The sequence below is a fragment of the Notolepis coatsorum genome, assembly GCF_963971535.1.
Source record: "Notolepis coatsorum genome assembly, chromosome: 20".
Lineage (NCBI taxonomy): Eukaryota > Metazoa > Chordata > Actinopteri > Aulopiformes > Paralepididae > Notolepis > Notolepis coatsorum.
Genome location: NC_140184.1, coordinates 61,198,456 through 61,220,008, shown reverse-complemented (window position 1 = coordinate 61,220,008; position 21,553 = coordinate 61,198,456). Strand labels below are relative to the sequence as shown.

Genomic DNA, 21,553 nt, shown 5'->3' with positions numbered 1-21,553 from the left:
CAACAACCTATGTTGGAATTGCAATGACGATCTAATCTCTCGCCTACCTTTTTAACTCTGATAGTTTAGTTTAGACAGTGTCTGTCCTGATCCCTGTATGTCCTGACTCCCTCTGAGGGGGAGGAGTTCTTGCAGAGCAATCGCTCTGAGATTTTCTCGCCTCAAGCCTATCGTTTCCCGTATACACGAGTATACACATATACACGAGTAATCGCGATCGCCGATGGGATTACTGGGATTATTCTTTTTGGAGTACCTTCTGGCTAAGGTAAGGTATATTCTATGTCTATTTTACCGAACCTGAAATTAACTGGTTAGTCAGTTTAAGTACGTTTATTTGGATCCCCATTAGCCATAGCAGTGCTGTGGCTATTCTTCCTGGGGTCCATAACACGTAAAATACAGTTACAGACTTTATACACTCACAACATTCACATGTCATACAGACAATTAAAACAACAATAAATACTCCTAATCAAATTCATAATACAATACAACAATATATACGCCTAATCAATTCATAATACAATACAATAATACCTACTCATAATTAATTCATAATACAATACAGCATAATATACTATTTAGCTTTTCACAATCATAACATTCAGATGCTTACGATTTTAAATAACGGTTGAAAAAATACATTAACTATGTTCATATCAACCAATTATACAATCTTTTAATAATATATCCATATCAGACATACCTTTTCATCTACGTATATCCATACCTCTTTTTCAGACAAATACATTTTCATTTACGTACACACTATCTATTAGGGAATGTCAATTTCTTTGGTTGAAAATGTTGTGTAAAACCTTGTGCAGAAGCATGTCTGGTGGAATGGTTGCGTCTGTCAAGACTTATAGATAAATTGTTATATACATTTTAGGGGATCTTTGTAACAAGAATATTCCTAGTGAATACAAGGAGTGAGCAGAGTAATATGTTTTTTTTTATCCACTTTTTCTCCCATTTTCTATATTTTTCTCCCATCCCAATTTCGTATAATCCAATTCAACCCTCCCCTGTCACGAACGCTGTTTCTTGCCTCCCACAAGCCGGCTGCAATGTGGACTAAGTCATACATAGCACAAGTCCCCTCCGGTACTTGAGGTAACAGCAGTCGCATCTTTTCACCTGCGCAGCTCGATCTCTCAATGGCGAGGAGTAACGCGTGGGAGGCTCACGCTGCCCCAGACACTTCCTGATTCTACTGCGCAGGCGCACCAACCGACCTGTAGGAGTCGCTGTCCACAACGCCCGATCCCCACCCATCAGTTTCCCACCCCCTAATACGGCCAATGTGTATTAGTATGAACGACCAGCTAAACTGAAAGCAATGTGGAGCGCTGGGCTCGAACAGGCAAGCCCAGCGTCTCCGTCATTCGTGGCGAGCGCCTTGCCCACTACGCCACGTAGCCGCCCTAGCAGAGTAATATGTTATGTTTATGTAACTATGTTTGACAAGTAACCAAGTTAAACAACTGTGCATCGTTGCAACGTTAGTTCTGTTCTCACAGCGAAGCGCTATACATGCTGCTTGCACTTTTTTCAGTTTATTCGTCGTTACATTCGACCATACTGCAGGACAATAGTCAAGATTTAACAAAACCAGAGCTTGAATGACCTGTTTGATAGAATTTAGTGGTATCAAATTAGCAATTTTTTTAACAACAGAAATCCTTCTTCCCATTTTCACTACTATATTGTTTATATGGTGTGACCATGACAATTTACTGTCTAATGTAATGTTACTCCTAGGAGTTTAGTCTCCCGGACTTGATTAATTACCACATCACTTATCAAAAGTTTTAAGACTGGGTTCGTTTTTAAGAGTATGGTTTGAACTGAAAATGATACTACTTGTCTTTGATATGTTTAGAACTAGTTTGTTATTCTTTATCCATTCCATCACAAATCGTTGAATCATCCGCATACATAGAAATATAGGACTTATTTAGGACAAAAGGCATGTCATTTGTAAATATGGTGTAGAGCAAAGGCCCAAGGCAACTTCCTTGGGGTACTCCACACCTTACCGTTTTAACTTCTGAGTAACTCCCATTAAAAATAACTTATTTGTTTCCGGTTTGCTGAATAAGTTTGAATCCAAGATAATGCAGATAAGGAGAAACCGTAACATTCACGTTTTTTAAGTAAGAATTTGTGATCAATGATGTCGAATGCTGCAGTAAAATCAAGCAAGATGGACTATGAACAATGCCTGTCAAATGAGCCATACTATTGTCTCCATAGCTATAATACAGAACACACGATGGGTCCACAAAACATCGCTAAAATGGTCACTAATGCTGGCGCCATTGAGTAAAGATGGGAAAAGAGCGTGGTGCTCAATGAGTTTGATTGATTGAAAACTTTATTAACAGATTGCAGAATGGGTACAGTACAGTACAGCTCAATACATACAATTGTTAAGGGGATGCAGACCAGAGAAAGACTTTCGTCTTGTTTACATCAGGGTCCCCCATTTTCAATTCATCTTAACATATATGACATACATGACATACAGATAGACAGTACTGCTACATCTATACATTTATGACATACCAGATTTGCAAATACAGTAGTTTGTGATACAAAAAGAGTCTAGAAAAAAAGAGTATATACATTTGACGTAGAAACTGTACAGTTAATCAATTCATTTTTGTAATCTAATTATTCGATTCAGTCAATTAATTGCGAGACCCCTAATCAAAACTATGCCTGAAGAAGCTGAATGAAAGCAACGTTGGATTGAACTGTGTTACATCCCTCATGCTGAGGTCTCAAAGAGAGGGTCAGTCTCTGTGTGTGTTTATATATAAGATGCGCCTTGGCCTGTATTATGCCGAGATCCCACAAAGAAGGGTTAACCTGATTGTGCATGTGTGTATGTATGTATTAGGGGTGTAATGGTACACGCATTCGTACTGAACCGTTTCAGTACTGGACCTTTGGTTCAGTACGCGCTGTGTACCGAACTAATGCAACGGTACGTTAACCACCAACGGAACGCACGTGCAGAATATTTTTTTGCGTGCAGAATTTTATTCAAAACTCCAAGTTCACCCCTTCCCAAAATATAACTTGCGCAAATGGCCGGATGTTCGTTCAGCCCACGCACAACACTGAGAGATTACCTGTAATTTATACAACGGCATGCAAATTTCTCGATTCTGATTGGCTGAAAGTCAAGTTAGACGTGGTTATTTCTCATAACCCACGCTCGTGATCCCAGACCCCACCCACAACCGAATTACAATCACTCCGCCAGTTTCACTTTTTAGGAAAAACCAAGATGGCGGACAATCATCTTTACAAATGGATGTGTTGAAAGCATCATAACGACTAATTCAAAAACGATTGTCACGTGGAATGTGTTCGTTTCTTACACAATGTTGGATTATGTAATTGGTGGGTCATGAGTCATTGTGGAACAAAATAAAAATCGCGCGAAGTCTGTTAGATGCCATTCGTCAAAAGGACACTAATTTCACTGTTAATAAAATGTCCAATCAATCAAACCAATAACATGCTTTGAAGCAACCTATTCAAAATATAAATTGCGGGAAGTGTGGTGTTAGATGGCATTCGTTGTAAAATCTCCCTCTCCTTCAAAAGGACAGTCATTTCACTGGATGTCCCACACAGGTTTGTTTGTAAACACAAGTTGGTAAAAATGGCCGATTTCATTGCAAATGTTGATCTATTTGGTGGACTGACATTTGATGAATGGGATGCACAGCAGGAGAAGCCGGATAAGGAAAAAATACTGTTCCAGCTAAGAGGCAAAATAACAACCCAGATACTCTTTTCACAAACCGCACTATAACCGGGAACGTTACCATCAATGTAAATAAACCATAATCACCCTACAAAAAAAGTACTGTATTTGTAAATCTGGTATGTCATAAATGTCTAGATGTAGCAGTACTGTCTATCTGTATGTCATGCATGTCATATATGTTATGAATTGAAAATGGGGGACCCTGATGTAAACAAGACGAAAGTCTTTCTCTGGTCTGCATCCCCTTAACAATTGTGTGTATTGAGCTGTACTGTATTGTACCCATTCTGCAATCTGGTAATACAATTTTCAATCAATCAATCATTCCAATAACAACCGCTAACTTCATAATTCATCTGTATCGCAACCGAATCACGGATTTCGTCGAGGCAGGTAGCATTATGTCGGGAAAAATTTAATGAAATAAACACATGTGAATTAAAGAAGTTAAAATGAAGTTTAGTCTATTAAATTGTTTTAAAAGCCTATAGCCCATGACGTATTTTAACGCGACTAGAACTTTTTTATTTTTTTGGATGTACTTTTTCTGCGGATGGTTTTGTGAATAAATCTCCATTATGCTTCAATTAATGTGTGTTTATTGTATAGCAATAAGGTTGGATGAATTCGGCAATTGTATAAAGATGTAAGCACTGTCTATCTATAATAAAATGTTCAATCAATCAATCAATCCCATAATCCACGCTCATGCCTTGAAACAGCGCTGCTTCTACACACGGAGGCAACGTCTCTTCTTTTCTTTTGGAACAACTTTTTCTGCGGATGGTTGTCGTCAATAACTTCAATGAATGTGTGTTTATTGCATAGCAATAAGGTTGGATGAATGCGCCAGTTGTATAAAAGCCATTACACCACGCGCAGTCATGGGTTATGAGAATTAGACAGCTCTGGCTGCAATTGTAGCTTACCACCACCGGTATGACTGTGTATGAACGAATAATGGACTCTGTGAAGCGCTCTGAGTCAGAGCAACAGTCAGTCAGAGAAGAGCGCTATATAAATCCAATCCATTATTATTATTATGCCTAGGGGGGTCTAACGACCACCCCTAGGCATGGTCTAATTCTCATATTGGCCTCTCACGCAATGCCCTACTCTGGTTTAATTCATATCTGCACAACAGAAAACAGTGTGTTGCTATACAGGATGGTAGATCTGAATTGGCAGTACAGGAACGTGGGGTGCCTCAAGGCTCAACATTAGGCCCGCTCTTGTTCTCAATATTTATTAATGATCTCCCCTCAATTTTCACAGGATGTAATGCTCAACTCTATGCCGACGACAGTGATATATACATCTCAAATTACCTTACGTCAAATTCAGTCAACACTGCAATAAAATTTCAATAAACTCGAATCATGGCTCTCGGCTAATAAACTACTAATCAACAAAACTAAAACTAATACTATGCTCTTTGGGACCATCCATAATCTTGCATCCAAAACCATTAATCAACCATTTAATATCACTTGTCTGGACGGTACACAACTGCATAGAGTTGATCACATTAAATACCTTGGTCTATGGGGCTTGATTCAGAACTCTCATACAAATGTCACATAGATAATATTGTTAGAAAAGTCAACTTTAGTGCTGGTGTTCTCTACCGCAACAGAAAATGTTTCACACTCCCCGTCAGAAAGAAACTGGTTCATCAACTAATTTTACCCATCATGGATTACGCTAACGTAGTTTACCAAACTGCATCTAAAACTAACCTTCTTCCACTAAACACACTATTCAACCGTCTATGCAGATTTGCTCTTTGCTGCCCATATTTGACACACCACTGCACCATGTATGAAACCATCTCCCACAGTAAGACGACAGCAGCACTGGTTAGTAAATGTATTCACTTCAATTATCCACAATATCTCAAACAGTATATGGACACTTTCACCTCTAGACATCAACTGAGACACTGTGCACAGCTATTTTTTTTTTTTAAAGTTCCAACAAATGTAACTACCTCAGTTGGCAAAAAATCATTCATGTTCAAAGGTCCATCTGACTGGAATAATCTTCCAGTTCATATTCGATCTATAACATCCTCCCAACTGTTTAAAACTGCACTGTCCTCTCACCTTGAGATTACTTGTTCATGTTTCCACCAATAATAGTATAACAGATCTTTGAAGCAATCACTTGAATATGTGCTCTGTGTTTTGTTGTTTGTTTGTCTTATGTTCCTCTTGTTTGATGTTGTTTGAACCTGTTTATTATTATTTTATCTTGTTTTGTGTTTGGTTTTTGTTTGTTTCTTTTTGTTTGTTATGTTTAATACAGATATGTAATTTATGTATTTTGTAAGCTGTGGACCCCCTTGAAAACAAGATGGTTCATCTCAAGGGGTAATTCCAAATAAAGAATTTCAATATATATAACCCACTCCTGCGCGTGATGTAATACTTAATTAGCATAGCCTCATACTAGTGTGGCGAACGCACACACACACACACCCTCTCTCTGTGCGTGAGGAGGATTGGTGCTAGATTGAGAAGGGGCTGTCTCTCGAAGATCAAATTAATGATAGTTTGCGGCATATAGAACGGACATTCATACACAGCAATGCGCCTCCAAACAAGGTGTGATAAACATGAATAGATATATTTTCCTCGGCATTAAACAGGAAATAGAATTTACCATTAGGGACCTGCATGACACTTCTTTCTCTATTCAATAACGTTTTACCCTGAGGGATGATTTACAATAAAGTGTTAACGGTCCCCTATTGTAAAAATGGCCTCTTCCAGTGTTTTGCATGGTTTTCAAGCAATGTGGGGTTGTACCAACACTGACTAAATGTGAAATATGTACCAAGTCCTATTTCTGCAGTTCAGCTGAGACAATAACGCCCCCCACTGAAACAAGCCATTCTGAATTGACTCGATCTGTGACGTGTACGAAATCTGATCTGCCACCGCCCGCCCACAATCAACTGTGATTTGAGGAAATTATGAGCAAAACGGGCAAGCAGCAGCAGCAAGTGGAAATAATGTGGAAGCGGCTTCGACGGCAGAGTTGCCACCTTCAGCTGTTCCACTGTCAGCACTTCCTCAAAAGTGTTTGACAGTGTTCCTAATCGTTTCCTAATGATATCGTGCTCCACAAGAAATGAGCCAGGGGCCCAGGGCAGTGGCAGTTTTTGGGCTACAGGCTGTTGTTCAGGAGACTCAGCCGCGGCTGAGATGAGACTTGCTTTACCGGCTTCTCTCCTCCCGTCTCTCCCTCTCACACACACACACACACTCGCCCAACTTACAGTACCCCACACACACACACTCGCCCAACTTACAGTACCCCACACACACACACTCGCCCAACTTACAGTACCCCACACACACACACTCGCCCAACTTACAGTACCCCACACACACACACTCGCCCAACTTACAGTACCCCACACACACACACGCGCCCAACTTACAGTACCCCACACACACACACTCGCCCAACTTACAGTACCCCACACACACACACTCGCCCAACTTACAGTACCCCACACACACACACTCGCCCAACTTACAGTACCCCACACACACACACTCGCCCAACTTACAGTACCCCACACACACACACTCGCCCAACTTACAGTACCCCACACACACACACTCGCCCAACTTACAGTACCCCACACACACACACTCGCCCAACTTACAGTACCCCACACACACACACTCGCCCAACTTACAGTACCCCACACACACACACTCGCCCAACTTACAGTACCCCACACACACACACTCGCCCAACTTACAATACCCCCACACACACACACTCGCCCAACTTACAGTACCCCACACACACACACTCGCCCAACTTACAGTACCCCACACACACACACTCGCCCAACTTACAGTACCCCACACACACACACTCGCCCAACTTACAGTACCCCCACACACACACACACACACACACTGCATTGCGAGTATGGGCGGAGCCCAGCCAAAAACAGCTTGTACTTTGGAAGGGGAGAGAGTGGTGTACCAAAGTACTTGATTAAAAATACAAAACAATGCATTTGATTGAAAACAAATTTACAGATGTGTTCCATAGACTCACAGGAATTGTGTAAAATTGGCAATAGTGAACAATAGGGGACCTTTAACACATTGAGTGCCACGGACGCGTTTTGTCGTTAGTTCATGCCGACCTTTGAGTGCCCCCGACGCTATATAGCGTTTGTTTGTCGTTTATTTTTTTATTGGCGATTTGAATTCATATTTCATCAATCGAGCCTCGGGTTAGTGCTGCAGAGTCTCTCTGAGCTCAATTGGGAAGATACCGCCCCCTATCGTCTCTCCCTGTGTAACTGCACCCCATTACTTTACACTGACGAAGGGGGGGTGGCCAGTTTCCTCATTTTACTTTTCCCTCAAGGCCAACTGAAGAATCCATTGTGCTCGCCGGCCCGGAAAACTTGTGGATTATGTATTTACAGTACCCAACGCTGTAATCAATAAGCGTGATTGATATTTGGAATGGCGATCAGGAATTGGAATAATCTTTTTGGATAACATCTGATCTCAGGTAAGGAATTCATTTTACCAGTCTTAGGATAATCAGAGCTATTTTCACCTATATATAAGCGTTTTCCCTATGCGTGTGTGTGTGGCTGTGATCGCTGATGAGGAAATGAGAGAATCGATTTTTCAGCCCGCCTCTATAGCGTGCATAAGTACACATATACTATCGATAATCTAGCGTTTATTTGAAAACGATTCATAAATAGGCTGAAAAATGACAACGTGTTTGTGTATTCCAGAATATTCCAGTAAATGCCTTTTATCACGGAATCTATATATTTGCCTTGAAAACGAGGGCTTTTCAAAATGCTATAAAAGGGAAATGAACCGATTAAAAAACAATCCGTTTAGACACTGTTGACTGCAAACAAGTTATTGATAAGCGACAGGCAGATTAGACACAATTTAAGACAGAGATTATGCGTTCACAGCGCTATCATTGAAGTGGGTGGTGGCATTTAACCATGCTTCACCATGTTAATATCAATATTTCAAAAATCTGTGATCGGAATCATATTTTCCATCCGCAGCCTTCACACACAGTTCTGAGCTCCTCTCAATCCTCTAGCGGTTCAAGAGCGCCATCTGGTGGCCGATCGGCAGAAGCGCCAAACAGGAAGTTATGTGGATGAAGTGCTGATCACCCATATTACTTCCGGGCACTCGCTATAGGTCCCGGGACTCCATCTTGATACACTGGACATCGATCGGTTGCAAATAACTCGATAAACAACATGATTTGGACGTATATAGTATTATACAACCTGGAAATGGACCGGGTATTTCGACATCCCATAATGGAAAACTGTCTACCCCACGCTGATCGCTCCAAAGGCCCGCGGAGACTGGGGTGAGTTTTAGCGTGTAATATTACCGTGTTCGACACTAACTGCTATGATGAACATTTTACCCACATTAGATGAATGGTATAACGCTGCCCACGGAATTATAAACGCCCCCTCGCCCATCCGGTCAACATCGGATGACGTGTAGTAACTTCCAGAAGTCCGTCCAGTAGGATTTTTTTTATATCGCGCCGATTGCTATCAAACTGTATTTGATCATCAATATAATGCATTTGGGGCTATAAATCACGTTCTGGAGAAAGCTGCAGAAAGAGATGAAAACATACTTATACTTTAGATCATATTTTAGTATGAATATGTGAATGAAAAAGTTTAACGTTCATACACCCTGAACAATACATATAGGACATTGAATGGGCCCTAATAATGGCAATTTAGCAATAGAATTTAAAAAGGTATAGCCCTGCAAAGAAGGGGAACTTCTCCATAGACAAATAGAGCTGGCAAGGGATGGTATATCATGAATTTAGCCTTAGGCAATCAAAGTGTTAACACTTTGAGCGCCAGCCGTGTTTTCCTTTTTACCCCCTTGAATGCCACCATCCACGGCCAATGTTAACGTTAATATCGCCTAATCTATGTTTTAAATTATGGCTGTGTCTAATCTGCCCGTCGCTTATCAAAGAATAATTTTCCAGTCAACATTGTGAAGGCAGATTGTTTTTTTATCGCTTCATTTCCGTTTGATAGCATTTTGAAAATCACCCGTTTTCGGGGAAAAAACAACCCATGCCTATGATAATCACGTTGTCATTTGTCGGCCTATTTTTTTTTTTTATCCACTTTTTCTCCCATTTTCTATTTTTCTCCCATCCCAATTTTCATATCGTCCAATTCAAACCTCCCCTGTCTTCAAATGTTGTTTCTTGCCTCCTACAAGCCGGCTGCAATGTGGACTAAGTCATACATAGCACGAGTCCCCTCCGATACTCGAGGTAACAGCCGTCACATCTTTTCACCTGCGCGGCTCGATCTTTCAGCGTCGGGGGTCTGGGCTTTGGAGGGGCCCCGCCCCCGTCGCTTCTTGATTCTACTGCGCAGGCGCACCAACCGACCTGTAGGAGTCGCTGTCCACAACGCCCGATCCCCACCCTTCAGTTTCCCTCCCCATAATACGGCCAATGTGTATTACTGTGGACGACCAGCTAAACTGAAAGCAATGTGGAGAGCGGGGCTCGAACAGGAGGCATCCTGTTCGAGCCTAGTCTCCAGCATTCGTTGCGAGCGCCTTGCCCACTGCGCCACGTAGCCGCCACTATTTGTCGGCCTATTTATGAATAGTTTTCAAATAAACGCTAGATGATCGATAGTATATGTGTGCGCACGCACGCTCGTGCCGTGCGCTGATAATCGCTGCTCTTATTTCCTCATGGCTTTTACAGTCAAAACAGCCATATCACATATCACATAAACGCTTATATATCCGTGAAAACGAGTCTGATTATCCTAACACTGATAACATAGATTCCTTACCTGAGGTCAGATGGTATCCAAATGGTTTATTCAAATTTCTGATCGCCATTCGAAAAAATCGATAATTGTATTGATCCATCGTGTGTACAGTATAACCCATATTCGCCGTGGCTCAGAGGCTCCAAAATGAACTCTGGTAGACCCCGGCTGCATCAGTGAGAAGTAAAATGTGGAGTCAGAAATCCGTTCTCCCATTCGCTTTCATTGAGTCCATTCCAAAAGGGTGATTTACCATCTGGGAGACGATAGGGGGCGCTTTTTTCACATCTGAGCGCCGGCGGTCCCTGGATCTCCAACAGTAGGCTCGCGTGATGCAATATGATTTCAGATCGCCAATAATAATAAAAATTAATAAATAAATAAAAAACCCGAGAATACTCGTGACGTGGCATTCAACGGTCGGGGCGTAAACCCGAGAAAAGCCGTGAGTGGCATACAAAGTGTTAAAGAGGATCAAGACCTTCCTGAGGAACACCATGACACAGGATCGCTCGAATGCTCTGGCTATGCTCTCCATGGAGAAAAATCTTATCAGAAACATTCCTGACTTCAACAATAAGGTCATTGAGAGGTTTTCCACTCTGAAGGACAGAAGGGCATAATTCCTGTACAAATAATATGTCACACAAACAAAATTTGCTGCTTCTTGAACTATTTAAATATGGCAGGTTTATTTTACTTGTTAACACTTGCAGCTATTTTGTGATATTTTAGGTTTGCCTGGTTTAATTGTGTAATAATGCATGTAAAACCTCAATCCAGATTCAGATTCAGAGTTTTTATTTGCCACATGGAAACAATACAATCATAGAGTTTTTCATACAAAATCATAAATACCATACCATGGACAAAAGGAGCAGGTAGAAGAATAAATCTTATAGTTACCTGCCCCTTATTCCTAAACTAAACAAGTAACCTGTAGTGTGATATCTCTTTTTTTTCAGGACAACCTGGGCCATAGAAGTAATTTCATTTTTCAATCCGTTAGTTGGCCTGGTCACACCGTGGCCCTGGAATAAAGATTATTTTAGCAAATGCTAGCTTTCTGTGACATCACATCCTGTCACCTTCCATGTCGATTCCGTCAAAATATATGCAGCAATCAAATGTTGAATGAAATGTATAAAACAGCTATATATATCCATGGGATATCGCAATATTACAATACTATCCAAATGTGCACTGGATAAAATGTATATGTTGTAGTGCCGAAGGATAGGAGTCTGAGGCGGGCGTCGAAAGACAACACTAAACGTTTAGACAACATCAATACAACGGTCAAGTCTGCTTGCTAATGCTAGCTAACAGGAACTGATTTGCAGACGGGAAAGCAACCAATAATATTGTCCATGCGGATCTATTCACTATTGGCTGAGCGTGGCATTCGTGTGACATGTCCCAAATCACCAGTGATGGGCAAGCTACTTGGAAAATGTAGCAAGCTACACTACAAGTTACTCTCGATTAAATATAGCTCAACTACAATGGAAGCTATCCCCAGATAAATGTAGCAAGCTACACTACAAAAACATGGCAAAAATAGCTAGCTACATCGGCACTACTTTTTTTCTTTTTTACTTCATGATCAAGTTTCCACCAAACAAATAGGCAGGCAAAAAAAATTCTCAGTTTGATTGTTTATTATAAAACTGAAACAAGCCCTCGGTCTGGCTTTTTGTGTCATCTTTTTAACATGAACTTGTATTATGTACAAAATCCAGGAAGGCAAGTTTAGCTGGGTGCAGCCTCTGCAAAAGAAAAGAAAGAGACCATTTGGTTTGATCAGTTTTTATAGTATAGTTTGTTGATTACTTTTGATGCAGTAATGGTCTTTTTCTTTTCTATTCTATCTTTATGTATTATTTATCCCTAAACTCTGCATCTTCTGGCTGCCTGATACCCTCTCCTAGCTGAAACCTGCCCACTTTATCAACCAAAAACACACTTCTTCAATATCTGAATTTTAACTAATAATAACTGTCTTACTGCATTTTACTATTATGCTACCATGTCTATACTACCACCAACTATGCTAATATGTCTATACTACTACAGTACAGTATGTACTCAAGAGTATAACACTCAAGCTCGACACTGCTAGACAAACAATACTACTTATCCTTGGCTGCTAGATGTACCACTCCTGCTGACTTGTTGTACACAATTTGTAAGTTGCTTTGAATGAAAGCGTCAGCTAAATGACCAAATGTATTTAAATATGTAACTCACAAAACATTCCATGGCCCCAAAATCATGTGGGGACCCCCCCTGGGGGTCCTGACCCACAGGTTGAGAACCACTGCTCTAGGTGATATTTTCCCTCTTAATGTATGTACTATTTATGGTAGTTTGTTTTTTCTTTTCTCCACCCCCATAATATTGTTCATTTTCTGCCTACAGTGAAACATGTTAGTTAAATCTGTTGACAAAAAGTGCACTGACTTGTGTGCTGTTTGGGAACAGTTGACAATGTTTATGTAAAGCTTTTCATCAGCTTACCTGAATATATGTGTTCTCAAGTTAGTGCTGGGCGTGTGGGAAGTTGAGAGAAGCTTCGTTTTTGGCTGACACAATAAACACATATGTTTTAGGTGTTTTTTCAGTCAAACTCATAAATTTTTCCAGATAGGGCCATGGAGAGGCATTGTTGTTATTGACATCATCTTCATCAATGCCATCAGCCCTGGTAACATTGAATCCTTCTGCTATTTTGTGCGGACTGGTTCATTCATTCATTCATGGTCTGTGTTTAGATTTTTTTTCCTTCTGGTTTGCCGAGCTGGAGTGGCATGTCCCGCCCTATCCTGCCTCTGATTGGCCTACCCGTAATGTTTTGGCCTAATCGTGAGTCGTCATACTCATATCTAAACCAACCAACCAATCATAGTGGGTTTTCTCCAATAGTATCCAGCTGCGGGACAGGAGAACACGACACTTTTGTGTCTGTTTCTCCGGATATGTAGCGTGTAGCGTTTTGCTGACGCTACGTCACTACTTGATTCGAAAACTAGCTGCGCTACAGAGATTGCTACTTGATTCAAAAGTAGCGACGCTACCATCACGCTACTGAAAAATGTAGTTAAGCTATGTAGCGTCGCTACTTGTAGCTAGCTACTGCCCATCACTGCGAATCACGTTAACCAGGAAATAACAACAAACGCTAATAGTTGTTGTCGTCGGAATTATTATTTTTTTGATCCACCTTTTCTCCTTATTTTCTATTTTTTCTCCCATCCCAATTTCGTATCGCCAATTATTTTCCCTTCAATTCTCCCCTCCCCTATCTTGAACGTTGCTAGACTATGCGCCTCCCACTGGTCGGCTGTAGTGAGGATAGAAGCCTTGCATCACGTGTCCCCTCCGGTACACGAGGAGGCAGCCTGTCGCATCTTTTCACCAGACAGCGCGGCCTCTCAGTGGCGAGGAATAACGTGTCACACGCGTGGGAGGCTCACGCTGCCCCCGATACTTCCTGACTCTGCTGTACAGGCGTCACCCAACAGACCTATAGGAGTCGCTGTCCACAACGTCCAATCCCCACCCATCGACTTTCCACCCGCTACCTCTGCCAATTGAGATAGTATGACGACTGGCCCAAGCCGCAGGCAATGGGAGTCGAGACCGCATCCTCTTGCATTGGTGACAAGCGCAATCTCCGGTACGCCTCTTGTCGTCGGAAATTGATAATAATCACAAGATACATTCAGACAGCGTTGGATCCAACTAAATTGATTTATGGAAAGTTCAAGCCCAGACGACAAAGCTTCTCTAAGGGTTAGCGCGACACGCGACGGCTCTTCCAATTCGTACGTGATGTTCTACCGGCAGCAAAAAAAGTGAGTCTCAGCCTCAATATATACTGTTCTGTAGTTACTGAAACTGATTGAATATGCCACCTAGAATCATTTTCACCAGCCTCCACTCTGCTATATGATAAGGTTGGGTGGTCCTCTCTGGCAGAGAGACGTGACTGGCATCTGTTTGTAGCATCTGTATAAAGCCATTATTGGTGATCTTCCACCTTCATCACTACATCACTGCATTGCTATATTGGAGCTCTGGACCTTATCATACTCACTCTGGTGATTGGCTTTTACACTTACAGTCCCCATCATTTGCACTGAATAGGAAAATCTGCTTTTAGCTTCTGTGCCCCCGACACAGGGACCATTTTAAACTTATATAGTATAGCACCATACATACAAAAACAAAGCCCAAAAGTACTTCAAAACCCAACCATTTCGTCAACAGTCTGCAGTTATTTTTTATTAATTGTTTACTTTTCTGTTTCTGTACTGTCTTTCTATTTATTATGGTGTATTTCTCGACGTCATTGTGAATGAGAGCTTGCTCTGAATGAACATTCGAGAATAAATTAAGATTTTATTGAAATTCGATTTTGAAAAATTTATGTATATATACATGTTTGTGTGTTCGTGTATATGCGTGTGTGGGTGTGTATTTATATATGTATTGTATACCTGTCCCGTAGAGTGCGTGTCTTGGCCTGAATGATGCTGAGGTCCCACAGGGCAGGGTTCCTGCCAGGGTCAGCCTGCCTGTGGCCATACACCTCGATGGCCACTGCTCCCTCCGTCAGATACTCAATGAAGTCCTCCGTTACGGCCACTGCCAACTCCTACAGACAGAGCAGTATAAAATGGGTAAAATGGGTGAGAGGGAGAGAGATGAGTGGAGAGATAGAGAAAGGCAGAGAAAGAGGAGAAGGGACATTGAGTCTGTATTCTGTAAACTTGTGCATAACGGAGTATGGCTCTATAGCAGAGGTCCCCAATCATCGGGTCGCGGACAGATGTAATATAAAACACTTAATTAGCCGTGCATTGATAATACAATTGGTATCAGCTGTGTAACGTCTTAATTTTGGCACGACAGCGTTGTTGTAGGAGACGCATTCAATCTAAGATTGCAGCTAACCCAGATATAGAAATTAGTGATACAGATTTGGAGATGGAGCAGAGTGAGGTATTCAGAAGTTCAAGTGAGGTTTGTTTGTTTTTATTTCTTCAGACTTGAAAAGTGTAAATAAAACAATTATTATGCTCTTCTCGTTTGCCTCACGTCATTTTCAGTTAGAGGGTCAGTAGAAATAACTTATTTCAAAGCCATTCTAAACAACGAACGTTCCTCTGACGGCGTTCTGAAAAAAAAAATCTCAGAAAGGCCGCACCCCCTGCCGATTCAAAGTTACAACATGCCTGCATGGATCTACCATTTAAGCTGAACAAATTCTGACTAGACACACCACCTGCTTGTGGGAGGACAGAGGAGTCCTGCTAAACGCATCGTCAGAGTGAGTAAGAGGACCCTATCGGAAGGGGAGCAACTTATATATTTTGGTTAAGTCATTATCATTACCCTAACTTTAGCATTGACTTGGCATGATTTCAGTAAGTGCTAGTTGTTGGGGTAGTTCTGTTTGACACATGCTACTTTGGAGAACACCAGGTTTGCTGGAAACACACTGATCACTTCAACGATTGATTTCAGTGAGAGTTACACTTCAGCTTTAGCAATTCTCTTTTGCCAAACTTGAAATGGTAACAACAGATGAGGTACTCAAAAAACTGAGCGCCCTCCAACCTAACAAGGCCACTGGCCATGACAACATCCCCTCCAAATTCCTCAGAGACTCAGCAGCCGCCATCACCCCAGTCATCACACACATAATAAACCTCTCCATAAAACAGGGACACGTCCCCAAGGACTTCAAAATTGTGAGTGACCCCCCTGCACAAAAAGGGCAGCAAATTAGACCCAGGCAACTACCGCCCTGTTTCTATTCTTACCTCCATCTCGAAAGTCATGGAAAAAATTGTCTACGAACAGGTCGAAAAGTACCTTGCAGAAAAAAATCCACTCCACTGACACAAGCCTTCTCTATTTGAACGACCACATCAAACAAGAGGTGGACGCGGGCAAATACTGCGGCATGATCATGCTGGACCTACAAAAGGCCTTCGACACTGTCAATCACTCCATTCTGATTGACAAGCTAAAAGCAATTGGTTTTGATAGTCTATCAGTGAGCTGGATGCAATCCTACCTGGAGGGGAGAGAACAGATGGTGGAGGTAAACGGTACTATATCCCCCCCCCCTCTCAGTGAGCTGTGGTGTTCCACAAGGAAGCATACTAGGACCGCTACTGTTCCGAATTTATGCAAATGACATGTCGTCAGCTTGTGACTGCAACTTGTTCCTGTTCGCAGACGACTCAGCCCTGCGACTCAGGTTGAAAAAACCCTCAGCTCAGAACTCGGCAGAATCTGCACCTGGCTCGCTGATAACAAACTATCATTACACCTGGGTAAAACAGAGTCCATTGTCTTTGGATCAAATAAACTCAGCAAGACCGACAGCTTCTCAGTTACAGTGGGTGACAATTTTGTCACAAGGAAAGATTAAATTACATACCTGGGCTCCATCCTAGAGGTTAATCTTTCCTGTGACAAAATGGCATCCAATGTAATAAAAAAAGTCAACCAACGAACCAACGAATTCTTGTACCGGATCTCCTCGCTGTTAACAAGAATACCCTGAAGACTCTGGCAGGAGCTCTCATTCAAGGGTACTACGACTATGCTTGCACCTCATGGTACCAAAGCACCTCAAAGGTGCTAAAAACAAGATTACAAACATCACAAAACAAACTGGTCAGACTACTACTTGACCTTACTCCTAGAAACCACCTCACCCCTGCCCACTTTGACTACCTAGGCTAGGATGGCTTAGAGTAGACGACAGAGTACAGCTACTTGCAATAAGCCTGGTCTACAAGATACACTACACCACACAGGTACCAATGTACATGTCGAAATACTTTGCAAAGGTCAGTGAATACCATGCCCACAACACCAGAGGGAGTTCCACAAATCTTGTGCAACCCAGATTCGGCACAAACAAGGGACTAAACACATTTCGCAATTATGCCACAACAATGTGGAACGCCCTACCCACAGCCGTAAAAAGATGTGAATCCCTACCCACATTCAAAACCGCTCTTAAAGAGCACCTACGGGAGGCTGCAATTCCACCGTATGTATATATTCTCTCCCCACCGTATGTATATTTTTAACTATATACCTGTATGTCATGTATGTCCCTATGCCATACATGTCATGATGTCATGTATGTTGTGTATGTCATAAATGTCACTATGAATAAAAAATGGGGGACCCTGATGTAAACAAGACAAACGTATTTCTCTGGTCTGCATCCCCTTAACAATTGTGTGTATTGAGCCGTACTGTATTGTACCCATTCTGCAATCTGTTAAAGTTTTCATTCATTCATGAACCATCTGAAATGGTTTTGCATAAAGTACATGGAAAAAATGCTAGAAGTAGAAATACCAAAATTCGAGGTGATGTATTTGGCGAAAATAGATTTTGATATAAGGGATAATGATGACAAATACTGTATATGTTTTACATATTAACCCCTTAAGCCTGAGTGGTCCGGTACTGGTAAAAAATGTATATCACGTCATAAATAGATCAATAGTCCACATTAATTAATGTTGCGTTTCTTCTTCAAATGTAGCCAAGAGTAAAGACCCTAACCCTATCAAAACAGCAGTCAAAGTGTATATTTTCAGCACTATGTTTGTTTACCTATGATTTTAAGTGTTATTAGCTAAAGCTTAGCTTAATCCTCTTTACCCCGTTGGGGGGCATAGGGCGTCCACCAGAGCTCTCCATCTCACTCTCTTCTGGGCCAGGGCCTTTGCTTCTTGCCAGCTCACTCCGATGTTCTTTAGGTCTTGGAGTGTGGAACGTCTCCAGGTGTTTCTCGGCCTACCGGCTTTCCTCTTCCCCTGCGGGTTGTAGTCCAAGGCCTGGCTAGTGATGTTGTTCGAGTCCTTCTTAAGGGTATGCCCTATCCAGTTCCACTTTCTCCTTTTGATGGTGGTAGCTTCATATTAGCTAAATATGAGTGTATAAATATCTCGGCACATCCTGGTGGAAACCTGATGAATTAGACGCGAGGAAATTAAGCCGCCATTCAAGTTTGTAGTCCTAAGAGAGAGGAGACCCAGGGCTCGATGGACATTGAAATTTCATAAAACTACACTACCCAGCTCACGCCAACCGCTTTGGAAGCTGGAGCTGCTTGACATGGAAATAATCTTTGAACGTGATAATATTTATATTTTCGTGATTATATCTCACCGGTCGAACAAACCATAAAATAGAAGGTCGTTTGTTTCTTTACCTTTCTGTGAACAAAAACGCTATGCAATCTGATGAAAAATGGCGGAGAAATGGACATTATAAAAAAGTAACTGTACTTACAGTAGATTTCATTCATGGTCTTTGCTGCCGTGTGACGGTCGCCTGGTGGTACTAAATCCAGATTGAACTCTGCCATTGGAAAGAGGAGATTTGACCCGAATCATAGATGTATGACTTGGGCATAATAAAAAGGTAATTTATAGGCCTGATATTCTATATGCTATTTTCATATTTCAAATTGCATGTGTCCGGATGGCAAAATTCAGTACTGTATCTACAAAATCTGTAAATCATCTGCCCTTTATTCATTTGCTTAGATTTTTTGTACACGTGATCTCAAGAAGGTGCCGAACGAGCCCAATTTTTCACGTCTGGTCAATGTTAGCATGGTGTTGGTTCATTACAATTTACTCAAGCCTAGTAACAGACACAATATTTCTGACACTCGGAATACATTCCCTGAGATCCATAAATGTCCCTAGATACCAATAACATGCAAATGGATATTGTAGAATTCGAGCAATCTTCTATTTACTTAGGTATGTACTTTTAGGCACATTTTCTGAAAATATGGCTCAGGCTTTAATCTCTTAACTTTGACTGCTGTTTTGATAGGGTTAGGGTCTTTACTCTTGGCTACTTTTGAAAAAGAAACGCATTCTGTATTGATGGATTTATGGCGTGTTATCAATCTCGTACCGGACCGCTCGGGCTTAATTTTGTTTTGTTTAACCTTTATTTACCCAGGGTAGATTCGCTGAGCACAGATGCTCTTTTTCAGGAACGCCCTGCTTCACATTCACACAGTTCCATTCACACCTGGGAGCTGCCCAGTACAACCACAGTCTGACAGCATTGGCCACTGAGCAACTCCACTGGAGCAGTTGGGGGGTTAAGTGCCTTGCTCAAGGGCACTTCAGCGATTTTTTCCTGCCGGTCCCGGGGATCGAACCGGTGACCTTCCGGTCACAAACCCAGAACTCAACTAATAAAGAAACTTGAAACTTGAACTTGAAACAAACCCGCTTCTCTAACCTTTAGGCCACCGCTGCTGGTTAAGGGTGGCGACCAAAAAAGCTCACAAGGAAGTGGATGAGTCAGGTGGTGCCGACAGAGGGAGAATGGATGGAAGTGACCCATGAGATCTACGTGATGTTGACGTATGCACTGAGACAACAGAAGGAAGGGTTTGAGGAGAGCTGGAGGACAAGCTGTGGTGAGGCCTACAAGGCCATAAATAGTGAACGCCAATTTTTGTTTTGTGTTACTGTAATTTATTTTCCATTTCATGAGTGTTGTTTCCGTTAGTCTGTTTTGGATTGAAAAATAGAAGAAAAAATTAAATTACAAAAATAAATAAAGTATTTTTATTTCTTCACTTTTGACCTAGGCTAGCTGCTATCTACTGCTTCCAGTCATTGTGCTAAGCTAGGCTAGCATGCTGGTCAGGCTGGTCAGTACACTTGGTGAACTGACTAAAACCCCAGCCTTCTTCACTTTTCAAAGATCCACCTACCATCAAGGACAGTGTTATTCACACCTTCCAACCAAACCCAACACAACATTTTTGGCCTGAATTAAAGGGCAGCTACAGATGCGGCAGCCATTGCAACAACACAACAAATGTGAAGTTCTTCACACACCAGCATACTGTGAATACTGTCTGTCTATCTGTCTGTCTGTCTCTTTGTTACCTTGCAGCTGTCAAAGACCACCATACAGTGAGGGTCCTTGCTGCTGGGGGAGGACGCCGAGGGGTCCACCTCGGGGCCCACGATGATGGGCTCATGCTGGTCCCAAAAGGAGTACTGGCAGAAGACGAAGTTGGACAGGTACTGGGGGAGCCCCGTGGCCTGCAGGATCTTGATCTACAGAGAAGAGACAAAGCAGTGACTGGATGAACCACTTGTGTAGTGGGCCAAAGCTCCCTCCCTCCCATCCAGCTGAGGTCCCATCCAGCTGTAGGGTGCTGTTGGTCTAGTATGCTAGAATTTGATCTAATTGGTCTATGTGCTTTAGATCAGTGTTTCTCAACTGGTGGGTCGCGGGGCCATTTTGAGTGGGTCGCGGATGTATGTGTAAAAAAAAAAAAGAGAGTCAAAAAAAGTCACAAAAGAAAATCTTTTCTTTTTATATAACTTTTTTGTTTGCACTACCTATCTTTGTGAAAGTGGCTTCTCAGCTCTGGTCCAGCTGAAGACAAAGCAGAGGAACAGATTGGACATCGATCATGACCTCAGAGTTGCTTTGTCTACCATCACCCCAGACTTTGAGACTCTTGTCAGGAGCAAACAACACCCCCAGTTATCCCATTAGTTCCCTGGGATGTTAAGCTAAGAAGTCTGCTAAGAAGGATATATTATTTATTATTATTTTATTTCATTGTGTTTTTAACCCTAGTTGCACTTTTGTTGCAACCCCAGTTATCCCATTAGTCCCCCCCCCCACACTTACTGTAGGTCTGTTATGTTAAGCTAAGAAGTCTGCTAAGAAGCATAATTATTTATTATTATTATTTTATTTCATTGGGTTTTTAACCCTAGTTGCACTTTTGTTGGAACCCCAGTTATCCCATTAGTTCCCCCAAACTTAGGTCTGTTATGTTAAGCTAAGAA

General features: G+C 41.8%; 1 protein-coding gene across 1 annotated transcript in view; it reads right to left on the bottom strand.

Moving 5' to 3' along the window:
- Positions 1-21,553, bottom strand: part of kif13ba (kinesin family member 13Ba) — a gene marked incomplete at its 3' end in the record, with an annotated part of 212,184 nt that overhangs the window by 29,843 nt on the left and 160,788 nt on the right. Inside the window, exons 22-23 of the mRNA XM_084337338.1 lie at positions 20,633-20,806; positions 15,164-15,321 (exon numbers count right to left, since the gene is read on the bottom strand). Of these exons, the coding sequence (XP_084193464.1) occupies positions 15,164-15,321; positions 20,633-20,806 (332 nt within the window). The remainder of the gene's footprint in view (positions 1-15,163; positions 15,322-20,632; positions 20,807-21,553) is intronic.